This window comes from Eptesicus fuscus, chromosome 5 (assembly GCF_027574615.1).
Source record: "Eptesicus fuscus isolate TK198812 chromosome 5, DD_ASM_mEF_20220401, whole genome shotgun sequence".
Classification (NCBI taxonomy): domain Eukaryota; kingdom Metazoa; phylum Chordata; class Mammalia; order Chiroptera; family Vespertilionidae; genus Eptesicus; species Eptesicus fuscus.
This window is the reverse complement of record NC_072477.1, coordinates 80291411-80308272: the sequence shown is the minus strand read 5'-3', so window position 1 is coordinate 80308272 and position 16862 is coordinate 80291411. Positions and strand designations below refer to the sequence as shown.

General features: G+C 31.6%; 1 protein-coding gene across 2 annotated transcripts in view; it reads left to right on the top strand.

The window, feature by feature from the left end:
• NOVA1 (NOVA alternative splicing regulator 1) overlaps positions 1-16862 on the top strand; it is a 148180-nt gene that overhangs the window by 108742 nt on the left and 22576 nt on the right. For both annotated transcript variants that reach the window (XM_054716497.1, XM_054716498.1), the window contains exons 3-4: positions 6104-6270; positions 16173-16244. In XM_054716497.1, coding sequence (XP_054572472.1) covers positions 6104-6270; positions 16173-16244 — 239 coding nt within the window. The remainder of the gene's footprint in view (positions 1-6103; positions 6271-16172; positions 16245-16862) is intronic.

Here is a 16862-nt window from a genome sequence, read left to right as displayed (position 1 = left end):
GAAAGAAAGAAACTCTATTCATTCATAATATTAACTATCCTGAATTAGCAATTTCTCAGTGCTAAAATAAGCCATAGGTATGAGTTTACAGGAGCTAATAAGCAGGGCTGTTGAGGACAGGAAATTGTGGGTATCTCTCATTCATGGAGTCACCAGGAGTCTGAGCTGACTTAATGGCACATAATATATACACACAAGTAGCTGTTATCCTACTATAAAATTGTACCATTTGTCATGTTTTGTTTTGAATCTCATATTTTTCCTATTGCATTATTAAATAGCACTCTCAGTTCTTTTTGATGCCAAAGATATTGTCTGTAGGTTGTCATAGAATTATTAATATTCTATATTTTTGTATTAATTTTTCATTTTGAAATGTTTCATTGTCACTCATCTAACCAAAGTTCTTACTTGGTTGACACTAATATTACCTAAAGATTTATATATTTTCATTCTTAACTCAGTGTCTAGCATAAGACACTAAGTTGTATTCTCAGTAATATATATTGATGTATTTTTTTACATCTAAAAAAGTTCACTAATTTTCATGATAGCTGATAATTGGGAAAAAAATGGATCAATTCATTAGTGTATGCCCATTATTCTATACTAGATTTATTGAAACAGGTCTCAGTATCTAAAAAGTTTTAGAATATAGTTGAGATTATAGCAAAAACATTCTTTTTTCCCTAGCTTTATTTTTTTAGGTAGATTACATTTTTAGAGTTGATCTAGTTATTTTTCTACCCTGAGAAGAAAATAAAACTCTTGAATTATTCATTATTTCTCCTGTTATCTTTTTTTCCATTAAGTACTCTTTTTATGGACATGATAATTTATAACTTATTATAGTCTTTGAAATCATTAACCAAGTTATATCTCATTTTTACATACAGGGTGGGGCAAAAGTAGTTTTACAGTTGTATGTGAAACAAAGTTTATTCATGTATTATTATCTACTAGAGGCCAAGTGCACGAATTGAATAAAATGAAGACCAGGAGAGTGTAGTATCTTGAAAATCAAGTGAAATGTTTTTAAAACAGAATGGTCATCTGTATCACATGTTGCTGAAGAGTCAGACAACATAAAAACATGAAAATTAGATTTACCCAGTAGAACTGTGATGAATGGTTTTAGTGATGTGGTAGGGCAAATTGGAGTAGATTCAAGAAAAAAGGAATGGGTTCTGAGGTAGTGGGAAAAAAACATGATATTATGAGAGATAAGGAAATTGGTCTGTAGTTGGTGGGAAGAGTATGAGGTCAAGGAGGGCTTTAAAATGTTTTTCTTTTATTATGAAAACTAGAGGCCCGGTGCATGAAATTTGGGGATAGGGTGTGTCCCTCAGCCCAGCCTGCACCCTCTCCAATCTGAGACCCCTCGAGGGATGTCCGACTGCCCATTTAGGCCAGATCCCACCAGCAGGATCAGGCCTAAACAGGCAGTCGGACGTCCCTCTCACAATCCAGGACTGCTGGCTCCCAACCACTCGCCTGCCTGCCTGCTTGATTGCCCCTAACTGCTTCTGCCTGCCAACCTGATCACCCCGTAACCACTCCCCTGCCAGCCTGATCGACGCCTAACTGCTCCCCTGCCAGCCTGGTCATCCCTAACTGCCCTCCCGTGCAGGCCTGGTTGCCCTCAACTGCCCTCCCCTGCCCTCCTGGTCCCCCCTAACTGCCCTCCCCTGCAGGCCTGGTCCCCTCCCCAACTGCCCTCCCCTGCAAGCCTGGTCACCCCCAACTGCCCTCCCCTGCAGGCCTGGTCCCCCCCAACTGCCCTCCCCTGCTGGCCTGGTCACACCTAACTGCCCTCCCCTTCAGGCCTGGTCACCCCTAACTGTCCTCCCATGTAGGCCTGATCACCCCCAACTGCCCTCCTGTTCACCTCTAACTTCCCTCCACTGCAGGCCTGGTCACCCCCAACTGCCCTCTCCTGCAGGCCTGGTCCCCCCAACTGCCCTTACCTGCAGGTCTGGGTCCTCCCCAACTGCCCTCCCATACAGGCCTGGTCCCCCCCAACTGCCCTCCCCTGTAGACCTGGGTCCCCTCCAACTGCCCTCCCCTGCAGGCCTGGTCCCCCCAACTGCCCTCCCCTGCTGGCCATCTTGTGGTGGCCATCTTGTGTCCACATGGGGGTGACCATCTTTGACCACATGGGGGAGGCCATCTTATGTGTTGGAGTAATGGTCAATTTGCATATTACCTTTTTATTATATAGGGTTATAAAAATACGTAAGAGAATAATTAATACAATGAACCCTTTATATACTTCTTATATAGCAACAGTATCAAGATTTGGGCTTATCTACTTCATTTTCTGATTTTTGTTTTTGTTACAGAAATATTTGAAGCAAATCCCATCATTTAACCTGTACATACTTCAGTTTGCATCTTTAGAAAACAAAAAGAGCCCTAGCTCTGTTTGGCTCAGTGGATATAGCATCTGCCTGCGGACTGAAGGGTCCCAGGTTCGATTTTGGTTAAGGGCACCTGCTCTGGTTGTGGGCTCAATCCCCAGTGGGGGGCGTGCAGGTGGCAGCTGATCAATGATATTCTCTCTCATCAATGATGTTTCTATCTCTCTCCCTCTTCTTTCCTCTCTGAAATCAATAAAAATATATTTAAAAAAGAAAATTAAAAGAAAGATGGTGCTTATTAAAATTTACAGTATTTCTTTGATACTATCTAATACGTAGTTCTAATCAGGTTGCCACAATTATGTTTGCTTCCTCATTGTGACATTAAATTTACTGTTTTCAGTATTATTTGTAAACTGAAATATAGTGTAAATATTCAGTTAGATTTAAGGTCAGCTACTTGGGGACATAGTTTTTAGTAGGTGCCCTGGGCTTCATATTATATCACATCAAGAGGCCTGTGTTTGGTTTTTACACTCTAGTTATGCTAATATTGATCAGTGAAGTCAGATGGTGACTGCCTAATTTTTCCATTGAGAATTTCCCATTAACCTTTCATGTTATCATTTTTATGATCTTTTTCTAAATCAGTTATTTTATTTCGTTGGTCAAAGGGTAATGTTCTAATTCTGTCTTAAGGAGAAGGAGTCCTTAAAAATTGAAGAAATTATAACATTTTCCTGCTGATGAGAATGATGTAATAGAAAAGAAAAATTATGATATAAGAAAGAGCTCTAATATCTAAAGAAACAGAGGGCTGGGTAGATAAGAACAAATGGGTTCCACTGCACAGATGAGTAGGACCAGGAACAGTTTAGGTAACTTGTCCTAGGCTACAGTAGCACAAAGTGAATATATTTTATTAAATTTCTATCTAAATTTTGCTATGGAATCGGTTTGATAATTGTGCCTAATTTTAGAAACATCTATTTTCATTTGAAATGAAAGATGATATTTCATGTGAAATCAAAACTTAAAGCCATTTCAAACTTCATTACAATTCGACATTGCCCCTACTTGTTAGAGTTTTTCTAATCTTCCTTAAAACTGCAATTTTAAATTAATGGCGTCATATACACCTATATCTTTACATTATAAAAAATGTGGGCAATACTTTTATGTAACTATTTTTCAGCTTTTATTAGCTAGTCTATTGCAAAGAGAAGCAAATGCTACTGTTAAATAAAATGATAAATAACTGGCAGTTTAGTTTAGACACTAATGGATCCTAAAAGCCTTTAAAATGACAAAAAACAGCAACTTTTATGATTTATAGGCTCATTTTTGTTACACAGTTTGGTCATATACCTGACAGTCTTCCCTCTTTGTGACTTTTTTCCTAAAAATTATAGTTTTGTGTTATCTGAGTGAAAAGGCCATTAGAGTTCAGGAGAAGAATATGACAGCATCTCTTCTGAGGATTGTAGCAATTCCCATTGGAGATGTACAATCTCCTTTTTCCACTTTTTTGACATAGTTCTAATAGTAGTGGTATAATTTAAAGCTCAAAGAATATGTACTGCAACTTTGAACCTATAAACTCTTCAAATTGTCTCATATGTGCTATGTGAACTTTAAGCAATCATATTTCTTTATGACTCAGTGATTTCCATTTACTACCTGTGAGCTATACAATTAGAAGCGTATTGTGGTTACTGTTGTCTAATATGTTGTGCATTCTGTTAAATTAGAATTTTAAAGCAATGTGGATTGTATAATCTCTTTAGTTATGTAGTGCCATTTTTTATTTTTTTTTAAAAAAATCCCTATTGAGGTTGCACTGATTTCCTTTCCTATTTTGGCATACTCAGCACTCTAGTTGTCTCCAAAAGCAGGAGTGTAATCTGAGCTGTGGGTTGTTTTGTTTGCCAACTTAGATGAAACACTTTGCATGAGCTCCATTGATCAGTTCTCATCCTTTCTAGACATTTATTGAACAATTAATACAACCTTGTAAAGACTCCCTAGAGTATTTCTATAAACTAGATCATTTTACCCAAGAGCCACAGAGATACATCAAGATAGAAAAGGATGAAAAAAGCTGTTTTGGAGAAATAGAAAATATTAAGCCTTCAAACTCACATTATGGAAAGATTCTCTCCATCCTTATAAATGAAAGATATGCTTGCTCTCTGTTGAAATATTTTGTTCAACTTAGGAAGCTTAACTTTTCATAGATATGAATCATCATTGTTTAAATCATGAAAATTTAATTGAGGTGTATTCATATCATAATACTTTTATTTCTGTCCCTAATTTTGTGATCAAAGTCTTTTTTTAAAAAAGAAAAGCTGATAATTTTTTAATATTCTTTTAAAACTTAGTAGAAAATGGTTTATGTGGCTATTCGTCCTTAAAACAATATAAACTCCCCATGATTTCATCAATATTTGTGATTTCGCAACTTTGTCATTCACAGTGTACTTTAAAAATACTTTACAGAGTGGCTTAGAATTTTGAAATTAGCACCAAAAGGAAACATAGTAGGTAGGTATTGGAAGTTTTTATATTAGTTAAAAAACAAATATTTTATGTTTTAAAGTACCATTCTTTTATTTTTTGATAACTGTTTAATAAAGGAATATTTATTTCTGACATGTAAGTTTATGTGTTGTGTTGGGATGCTGAAAATAGTACAGTTTAAGTACAGTCTGCTGCAGTGAAGCTAAGATTAGTCTAAAAAACTAATCATTGATTTTTTTTTTATTGCCTTAAGGTTTATCTGTAAAGTATAAAATGGATTATAGGACTTGTGTATTAGACCCAACCAATTTTGTTTTAGTAATATCTCACATCATATGTCTAAACTTTATTACTAGATGTAAAATAAATACTATTAATTATCTTTGTCAATTCATTAATTTCAAATTTCATAAACTTATTAAATTGTGTTTTAACGGATATTACTTCATTATTAAAATTACATGATCAATAAAATCAGTGTGGTTTACTTATCCAGTGAGTACTTATTGTACACCTAGTATTGTGGAAACTACAGCCCCAAACGAAACGGGCTCATTCCCTGTTGTCAGGAGCTTGCCTTCTGGTGGTAAAGTAATAAAAGGTAAACATGTAAAATGTCAGGGGTGGGGTTGCTACCTGTGATTGAAAAGAGAGCAGGGTAAGTGAATAGGGGCAATAGAAATTCTGAAACGTACCTTCTATTTAAGCTTTCCAAGATTCTCTCTATCCCGTGATTTAAATGCTCTTTTTACTCTAGACCAGCTGTTTGTATCATCCATGTAGGTATTTCCATTGTTTTTCATATCATACTGTCCTATAATTTATGGATTAATGTTTGTTTTTGCCCTTAAGGTTATGCTTTTTGAAAGTTGCGTCCGTAAATCTTCTTTTGTGTGTCACCAGTTTGTAACGCTAACTCCTGTTATAAGTGCTCGGATTTGTTAGGACAACAAATGAATGATACTCCCAGAACTGAGGATATCTGGCTCTGCTGGAATCCAAGGGCCCTTTCTGAGATAATTAGGAAAGAATGAGTAAAAAATTGTAAAAAGAGAACATGGATTTATACATTCTGTTTGGTTCGTTTGTAACATTACTAATTAATTTAGAGTTTTACATTTTACCTTATTTTATTGGCATTACTATATCATCCTTTTTATAGCTTTTTTTGAAAAAATACAAAATAAGAAAGTTTATGAATATTAATCTTTTATTCACAGGTACTACTGAACGAGTGTGTTTGATCCAGGGAACAGTTGAAGCACTGAATGCAGTTCATGGATTCATTGCAGAAAAAATTCGAGAAATGCCTCAGAATGTTGCCAAGACAGAACCAGTCAGCATCCTACAACCCCAGACCACCGTTAACCCAGATCGCATCAAACAAGTGAGTGTTTAGTTGGGAAATCAAAGAGAACTACTCATAGCATAGTGTGAATTCCTTATAAAAGAAGCCTTGTAGTTTTACTATATATATTTTTTTCTAAACATACTTAAAATAACAGTTGTCATTTCTTTATTTAAAAATGATTGTTCTCTTTCTTACATTGATTAGTTGACCTATTGATTGATTGAATTATTCATTTCAACACTGAGGAGCAATTATGTGACTCATTTCTGTTGTGATTTATAGACACAAATTTGATAATTTATGGGAATTTAATCTATTTTAAATTATATTACTTTTAAGTAAAGTATAAAAATTTGAAACTATATCTTCAAAATTTAAATACCATTTTGGTATTAGTCTTCAGTATAGTTATTATATTATGCATATATATTCCTGTTTTGTTAATTTGTCATGTTCAACATTTTTTATCAACAAATATGTATAAGTATACCTTTGTGCCTAGCAAACAGTTACTTGTTACAACTCAGCTATTACATTCTGTATAACTTGTGTAATATATATAGAGAGAGTCATAAAGGGCCAATGTGAGTTTTTAATGTATGGGATTCTCTGTAACAAAATTTTTACTTGATAAAAGACAATGTGAGTTTTTAAGAGTGAGTAATGGCTGACATGATATAAGAGAAAAATAACATTTTTAATACTAAATAAGGTGGATTCTTCCATGAAAACTCTTTTAAATTAAAAATTATTGGATACTTTATAATTATTGCTTTGGCATTTGCCCTTTTATATTAACTACTTAATTATTTATCATTCTATTAATAGAATATACCCTCAAAAGGAATGTATTTTTTATTACTTTACAGGATATTTAATTTACAGAATATTTATGTTCACTGTAATAAATTTGAAATGTAGCTCAAAATCTTATTAATTTCATGTTTCTGAATTGAAAAAGTGTTATGAACCTATTAAATTTTTATCAATATATAGGTAAATATAAGGCTGACTAATCACATTCAAATGTAGAAAATATCAATTAGACAATATATTTTCAAATTATAGGAAAATATTTTGTTTTCTCTTAATTACTATGTTACAAAATATTTCCATGTTTAAATTACGAATAGGTAGTTGTTATTCCATATAAAATGATTCATTTGTTTTACTCTCTGTTAATGTCATAATGGTTAGATTTTGTTTGTATACCCTTCATACTTTTTCAAGGAAGTAACTTTTAATCTGTATATGGCAGAATTTAAATATTTTAAAGCTTCAAATATCAGATGATTATTTTATTCTTACAGCCATTTATAGTTTTAGAATTTTTATTTTATCTATGCTAGATAAATACAAAGAATATCTGTAATGCTTTGAAAGTGATACATTACTCTAGGTTCTCAACTATGATGTGAGTTAAAGACCCCTGGATTAAATTCACCTGGGACTAAGAATTTACAGAAGCACTAAAGTGTAGGGTTTGTTTACTTTCTACCTTAATCCAGCCTAGTCTTTCTTTTCTTTTGTAACTTATGTGAGAAGTTCAGACATTTATGGGTGTGATGAACATCTTGATTTTTTAAAAAGTAAAACATACAATGCAGTTGGAGTAGAACGACATCACTGGCAGTATATTCAAGACAATGATATGAATGGATTTTTATTATTTTAATATTAATAAGTCGCTAGTACAATCAAATAATTGTCTCAGAATCATTACTAAAATTCCAATTTTCTCTATGGCCATATGACTTTTATTGGCTACCATATATCTAGTGCCTATATAGATTTATGAAAACCAAACTTTAAAAATGTTTGGTTTATTTTTATTTGCCTTTTTCTCATAATATTGTTAAATTCAAGATAAGTATTAAAAATAGAGATTGGTTTACTTTTGTGTATTTGCATTCACTGTAAGCCTTGTAGATACTCATGGAATTAATATTGTTGTCAGTTATTTAATATTTTATGTGATTAATAATGTATTAAATACAGTATCATTTTAAAAGATTTCACAATAGAGTACACTAAATCTAGTAGGGCAATATATTTCACACAAACACTTTTTTGTAAGTGTAAAAATAAAATAATATACTTGAAAAATTTGAAAGAAAGATCTTACATATTTTTAGATATCATAGATGAACAGTTTTTTATGCTCTAAGTTTAGGATTCTCTTAACTTTCTAGGTATCCTATTTTACTAATATCAGACTTTCTTTTGGATCATTCTCTAAATAGAATTCCAAGTATATAAATTTAAATGACCATGATTTTATTTCTGAAGACATTATGCTGATTATCCAGTATAGATTAATTATGTCTAATAGAAATTATTTTCCCCTAGAATAAATAAAAACATATTTCATATAATACATATGTATATACATATATATATCTGACTTTAATACATAGAATCATAATATAATTTTCCTTAAAATGGCAGTTTTTTCCTTAACTAGTGATTGATATAAGATTTACATTTACTTTGGTCTTCAGTCCTCAAATTAATAAAAAATAATGTCTTTGAAGGATTGTTTTAAAATTTTCTTCTACTTAATATTGTGCAAAGAGTAAAATTAAAGTTTTTAAAATGCTGGAGCTAGGAAATGTAACTTTTGGATAGATATGTATTTAATATTGAATATGAAATTATATATTTTAAAAAATGTTATTATGTGTCCATTGTTTTTGCTTGCTAAAAATAATTTATATGTAACCTATATATAAAATAATTTATATGTAATAGGAAGTCAGAATTAATTTTAAACAATTAAAACTTGCCTTAAATGTTATACCATATATTATGGACTTTGAATAAAATGGTATGTTTTGAATTATGCAATCTAGATACAGTTGGTAACCAAAAAAATTTCATCTATCATCATATTCTGCCTAAATAAAACCTACTCTTATTGACTGAATCAATTCTCAAACCAGAATAGTTGTTTTAGGGAAGTAGTGCATAATGGTCTTATCACTCTTTCATAGAGTGGAATGATGAAATCTAGCATGACAGCCTTACATCCAACTTCAGATACTAGATATTGTGAAATATTCAATTCTTAATTCTCAAGTGTTTTTGTTTTCTATTTAAAACATATTTGTTTGCTAATACAGAGATAATTATAATATTTATTGAATAATCAAAATATTATATCCTCTGTTTTTTAATCTTAATACCAGGAAACTATCATGAGGTATATAATGCCATTGTGTTTATTTTACAAGACAGTATACTAAGAAACAGATATGCAACAAGAGTTAATAAGCCAAAATGAAACATTAATTAGCATTAAACATATTATTTCTTATTTTTAGGACCCACAATTAACTGAGACATTTAAAATTTTCAAATAATTTAGACTTTGCTTGCCTAGAAGCTCTGAACTCATTTCAGAGCACTTCCTAGCCCAGATTATTTTGTATATATATTCCCAATTTCTACCTTTTTATGTTTTGAGCTTTATACTTTTTATTTTCCCCCATAGGATTATTGAACTTTTCTTCTTCTTATAAGTGCCTCAAATCCCCCTCTAAATATATTTTTTATACATAATGAGTCAATATAATGAACCCTCCCCCAAAATGTTAGAAACCAAAAATCAGTATTATAGTTAGCATTTGTTAACTCCCTTTATCTATTATAGATTTTCAGCAATTTCTTTTCCTTTTGGCTCAAATATATTTTTAAGGAAAGCTACATTAAGTAAGAAGTGGTTATAGGCATATAAACAATTCTCTTATTTAAAAAAAAATCAAATTAAGATGTCAGTAGTCTCATTTAGCCTAAATAATTTTACTTTCATCATGAAAAATTGATAAAAATTGCACATAACTTGTTTTTGAGAAATAAAAAATGCTTAAAGTAATTTATAAAAATATAAAACTTTATTTATATACCAAAACTACAACATAAACAATGTGCCATAAAATTTTAGAAGAGTGTGAAAGAAATATGGGCTGGTGACATTTGATATTGTAAAACAGGTGAAGACTTGAATTGAACCTTGAAGATTGTATAGGAATTGCCTAATTATAGAAAAAAGAAAAAAATTATTTTAGGCATGTGAAACAGTATGGGTTTAACGAGAAAGGTACCATAATTGTTGAATAGTACGGAAACGATCTTGACAGAGGTGGAATATCAGTGTTGGAGTTTAGAGAAAATAATGTTAGATAGGTAAGATGGGATAATGGAGAGCCTTGCATGTCGGGCTGAGGCGCATTCTATAGGCTACGGACTCTGGCTAATATTTCCTAACAAGCCCTTTTAATTTCTCTGGAAGGTTATGAAAAAGAGGAGGTACCTCAGCATTTTGTTATCTTCTGTGCTAAAAATCCAGACAGAATATTGGGGTGCTTGTAGATATAGTTTGCTGGAGAAAAAGAGAAGTATGACAATTAGCTGAGTGTTCTACAATGTAGATCTTTAGTTTTGAAGGTCTGTAGGAAAATATTTTCTAAAACTTTTTTATTTAACATTCACAAATCCAGGTGATGTCAGGAAAAAGAAAGAAAGGAAAGACGGAAGGAAGGGAGGAAGGAAGGAAGGAAGGAAGGAAGGAAGGAAGGAAGGAAGGAAGGAAGGAAGGAAGGAAGGAAGGAAGGAAGGAAAGTTTTGTGGTCAAGAATAAGGGTCGGTAATAATGGAAAGAGTGCTATATGTATGGTGCTTATTCTGTTTCTGAGCCCACCATTGGGTTGCACACTTTACACGTATTATCACATGTCATCCATCCTCACACAGATCCTATGAGAGAGGCACAGAGCCCATGCTTTACTTAAGGACACTGATGCTTAGAGGAATTGAGTGACTTATCCAAGGACATATAACTGGTTATTATCTTAACACTGGGCTTCATGGCCTCCAAGTTTGAGTAATGCTGGTGAAACAAAATCCAATAGATTTCTCTCTCATTGGGACTTTTCAAAGTCTTAAATAAACTCTAAGAAGAGAACCTCATTTAAAATAGAATGTCTTGTATCAAGGTGAAGTTAAGAGACTAAGCAATATTTTAAGAACAAAGTGAACATAATCTCACCTTTGGTTGTGAAAGTTGAGACAAATACATGAAGTTAAAAGATATTTCAAAGTCCATTTTGTAAGGCTTCAAGACTGATTTGTTCTTGTTTCAAAATGGTGCAGAAAGAATAAAAAATGGCTATATGTAGTTTTGAACCTAGCAGAATGGTGAAACCTGAAAGCAAACAAATGAATGTTATATATGTCTCAGGAAAGTTGAATTGTAAATAATATGTTTTTTCTTGAAGTAGTCTTTGATTGAAGCATAGGTGAGAATCTAAAATTCAAAATATAGACCCTTGACTGCAATAGAGGAGCTAATTTCACTTGCATCTTCACAGTAGGAGAGAAAAAAAGAAGCAAACAAATGAACTAAAGAAGCAGGTATCAAAAAAAGGAAATTAGACGCATTATGGTAAATGCACAGGATCTGGAGCAGGACTGCCAGGATTCAAGACTTGGCTTTTTTAAATTATCAGCTGGGTATTTTGGGGCAAGTTGTTTTGCTTCTCTGTACCTCAGTTCCTTTACTTATAACATGGGAATATTAATATTAATTTATTTCTTAAGGATATTGTGAATATAAACTGAGTAAAACTATACCTTATTCCTAGTAACTACTCTTTATAAATCATAATGACAAAAAGGAAATCAATATTTTTTTCTGTCAGAAAATAAGGAGAGGAAGTATGAGGAAATATACTAAAAAGGATCAAATACCCAGAGGAAAAAAATATTAGAATAAGTAACTTTTTAAATGGGAGATTATTGGAGATTTTAAAAGTTAGTTTTAGTCACATGGTGAGAGCAAAGTCATTATTTCCTAAAGGTAAAGAGGCTGGTTAGGTAAAAAGAAAAGTGGTATGAAATGTGGAAACTGCTGATTTGAAATTTTGAATATACAAATGAGAGAAATAGAAGTTAGATCAGAGAGACTCACATACCCCAGCTACTCAAGAGGGATTGGCTTGTGTCAAAGAATAAAAAGGAGTTTGAAAAGGCAGAGAAATTTGAGATGGGGTTATAGAGGAAACAAGATGACATTAGTGGTGGAAAGGTACAACTTTAGGGTGTTAAGACCTAGGCTGTGAAGAGTCTGAGTTGGAGTTCACAGTTTTATCTACAGTGAAAAGCATGCAAAGATGGGGAGGAAAGTGGTTTGGAAAACTGAAAAAGGTGTGATGAAGTCAATTGTGGTAGATGAGGAAGGTCATTCTGGTTTCTTTTAAGTAATGAAGAATACCAGTTGAAAGGAAGATGAAATACATGGGATTGAATGGTTCAGGAGAAGGACAAAATATAGAATAGCAATAATGAGGAAAGTAAGCTATGAAAGAAGAATATATTGTGAAAGATCTTTTGAAATTAGACAACACAAGTTTATATTAGGGCTAAGTAGTTCCAGATAGGTCAGGCATTGGAAGAAAGGGGAGAATACTTGTCAGAGGGAAAACCAAAGGTGATAATTACATATTTAAATATTATACCTATTATATTATAGAGCAGTATGCAGATTTATTTTACAAAACTTGAAAACAGGTTTGGGAAGGTGATTACTTAAGTAATGTTACTCAGTTAGCTAGTGATAAATTCCAAATTACAATTTAGATTTGTTGTCCATTGTTGTGCTCATTGTACCTCTGAATATCAGAAGTTCTTGACAATCTATTACTGTAGATTTGCCTGAAGGTAAGCTTTATTTATTATAGAGTTTATATATAGTAATATTCTCTGGTCCAGCAAAACTGTCACTTGTTAACAAGAATACATTTTATAATTTGTAATTACTTTTCAGTTCTGTTACCCAAAACCTAGTTATATCTATATGTAACTAAATGCCTATTGTTAAATCTTGAATTTTTAAAAACTATACTCTGAAGAATCCATTATTTTAAAATTATTAAACACTTCAAATTTTTTTGCAATAAGTAACTCAACCTTTAATGTTTAAAATGAAATCGATAAGCAGCCATTCAATTCATGTAAACAAATATTCTTTCCACTTGAAAGGTAAAATTTTGATAAAAATGACTGTCCTTCATAATCACTACTTGATAAATTTAAAAAAAATAAATTTTAGAGGAGTATGTCCTTTGTAAATATTATTTATAACAGATATTTTAATGTATTTTTACTACATGGATATTTAGTTACATCTTCATGATGTATATCAGAAATTTTACTAAATGATTTTTTAACTTGAAATCACTAAACTTGAAGCCTGTGTTGTAGATAGGAGTAAACATTTTGTTTATAAAATATTAGGGAAACAAACATATTATGCATTTATATTATATACTGAAATATTTCTTTTGGATTTTTCTGTTCTATTTTTTGGAGTCATTGAGAAAAACTATCAAAGATGTTTCATTAATGAATAGAACCTTTTAAATTAAAGGCATTTCTTTAATATGTTTATAACTTCCTCTTTATGAGAACAGTTGCAACTAGTATTTAAAAGATGAACTTAAATGTAGGCTTTCTGGGATCTATTGTTATAAGTTAATTTGTAAAGAGAGGATACTTTCTTTTAGTTTAACAGTAACTATAGGAATACTAGATAGCTGGAAAACTAATCCCATGTTCATTTCATTACATGTTCATTATTTTAGAAAATATATTTAGAGACAATTTGCTGTAATTTTTTGACAATTTTATCCCTTGAAGCCCAAGCTTATATAATTTTTACCTGTTTACTTAAAATATGAACTCTAACTTATAGTTAATAACCAAATCTTTAATGAGTTTTTAAACATTTAATATTATCCCAGAAGTTTAAAATTACTGTTTTTATATCTGTGGGAAAGAAACAGCATTAGAATTAGGGACAATATTGATGAATCTGAGTTGTGTTGATTATTAATATATGCCCACTGTTTCATATATATGCCAAGGAGAAAGATATTAAATAAATTGATAGAAGGTAATATTAATGTGATTAAGAATTCTGAGCCACTTGATATTACTACTTTTTCCACGTAGTTCTTTGTAATATTTCAAGACCTTGTTGAGAATTCGTATCCCGTGCCAGGTAGATGTCATAGTGGGCCTGTGATACTTCAGGTGATTTTACCCTGATAGGATAGAGGAGCCCAGCACACATACCTGTACTTCTGTAGGTTAGTGAATTTAGATTCTAACCTATATTTGGGGAAACAGCCTCTAGATTTATTTTACATCTACTTAGCCTCCTTATATTTATAAGAGTTCTACAAAATAGATTTTTAAATGTGCTAACTACTCACAGGAATTCTCTGCAATAAAAGTTATAACCGGAGATGAGAAAGTAAAATACTTACTGTTCAGTTCATAGTAGCATGAAGTCAATATCATATGTCCTATCATAGTATTGCAAGGAAAAGAAAATATTAGGGAACATTTTAATGGTGGAAATTTAAAGTCTCTCTTGAGAAATGACGGGAATTTATTACAAAGAACAAAAGCAGAAAATGGATTTAAAGATTTGTCCTTCTTTTATGAGGTGTTACTTTTGAATGTAGCTCCTGTCCCCTTTTTAAATATGATTTAACAAAAACCTTGGTGTGACTCAACATTAATTCTAGTTTTTCTCCAAGTATCTGAGGTTTCAACTGAGGAAGAACTAGGAATCTCTTGAGGAGTGGAATATTTAAATAAAGCATGACCTAATGTTGCAAGCAATCTTACATTGTTTTTGGAGAACAGTGAGTTAAGCAGGAGCCTGTGAATTTCTTATCCTTTCTTTTACTCTTAACTACTTTATTCTACCCAAATAGAACTTTTGAATTTAAACGCATGAACATGACTATATTAAGTAAATGCATCTACTTTTCCTGACACTGCTGAACCTTTAAAGTTATGCTTTTGCTCATATCTGAGTAATATTGATGAATATAAAACATAATGTTCATTAGAATTGTGTCTATACTGTAAAATTACCCCACTTCACCTATTCAGAAATATTATCTACTGAGGTTGCTACTTAAGAAAAAGAAAAAAGAAAAAAATCTTAACATTTTATACTTTAAGTTTACTCTTTTACATAAGATTTTAAAATATTTTAATGAATTAATCAACAGATATATTATGCTCTCATAAAACATTTTTTATGTAGTATGTCTATTTGCTTGGAAGTGAAGTGAACAATAAATATGATTCCTAACATTTTTGTGCTTATTTTCAAGACAGGCTGATGTTACTATAATATATTATTCCCTTCATCCATATTAAATTTTTAGTGTTTAGCATAAATGATAAAATAATATTATGGCAGTTTGTTAAAATGCTATTAGTTACTTGTTTATTAATATGAAGTTAATGTTTACATTTTCAGACGAGCTCTAATTTATTAAAAGTTAATATTTTAGAAGATAATGTGATATTAAGAACGCAGAACTGCAAATTTAGTTGCTTTTAGTATGGATCCCTAAATTCATGTGGAATCAACTTGTTGGTGATGTTCAACACATTAAGTAGGTGGATACTTTTATGCCAAAGTAAACTTCATTTCACCACTTCTTCCAATCCCCGACTGTATTCATTGATAGGAAAATGACTCTTTCGGTTTTACTCATTGAATTTCTTGAATTTTTGTTTCACATCTCTTTTCCCCCAAGAAAACAAAGGGAAAGAAAAGAGACTACTATTCATGAATATGGTCAGGATACCTTTAATACTCATGTGAATTTTTATCAGTCACCATCATGATTTCAAGTCATGAATTTATTTTTACATGCTTATTATGCATGCGTATTTACATGCATTGATTATTTAATTGATCTTAAATTTCATTAAATTTGAATTAATAGGAGAAAAATTTGTTCATAGGATTTTGTTCTCGTTATATTACATTTTATTTTATTTTGTTTTATTTGAATAATCAGTTTAAGGCTTATAAAGGTTGATTTGCTCCTAAACTGCTTTGTTCCCAGACATTGCCATCTTCCCCAACTACCACCAAGTCCTCTCCATCTGATCCCATGACCACCTCCAGAGCTAATCAGGTACAGTATCATCCTGTCATCTACACCATACCTTTCACGGGTGATTGCCTGCACACTGGAGAAAAAGATAATGGTGGGTTAAGGATGTATTCGTTCATTCACCACGATCAGATTCCAAATAACCTGGGAAAGAGGTTTTATTTCTGAAAATTTGTATGCATTTTTCACTTTAGATAACAAAAATATATTCAGGTGGTAGACTACTATAATTTTGGATTTTCCCCTTTAAATTATGATGGCTTTATAAAGAGCTCTGAGGGTTATTTATTGAGTTGGTGTTTCTGATCTCCCTTATTGTTTCTTCCTAGGATTCTTGGTATATAACTTAAGAATATCATATATGTACAAAATAAATGTTTAAATATGACTTATTGAGCAAAGGTATATCTTTAAAAGTGAATGCATTTTCATTTGCTTTTTATTTCAGACAGTCTTTACTATGTAAATAATTTTAAACTTTGGATGAAAAGCATTTGTAGCAATCTGAAAGTAACTGAAAATTGGTATTTCTGATAATTTTAATGCTATTTAATGACTCAGGAAATGGTATTTTCTTAGAATTTAATACTAGCATTTTCTTTGGTGGAGTTGCAAACTGCAAAGTACAAATATATTTTA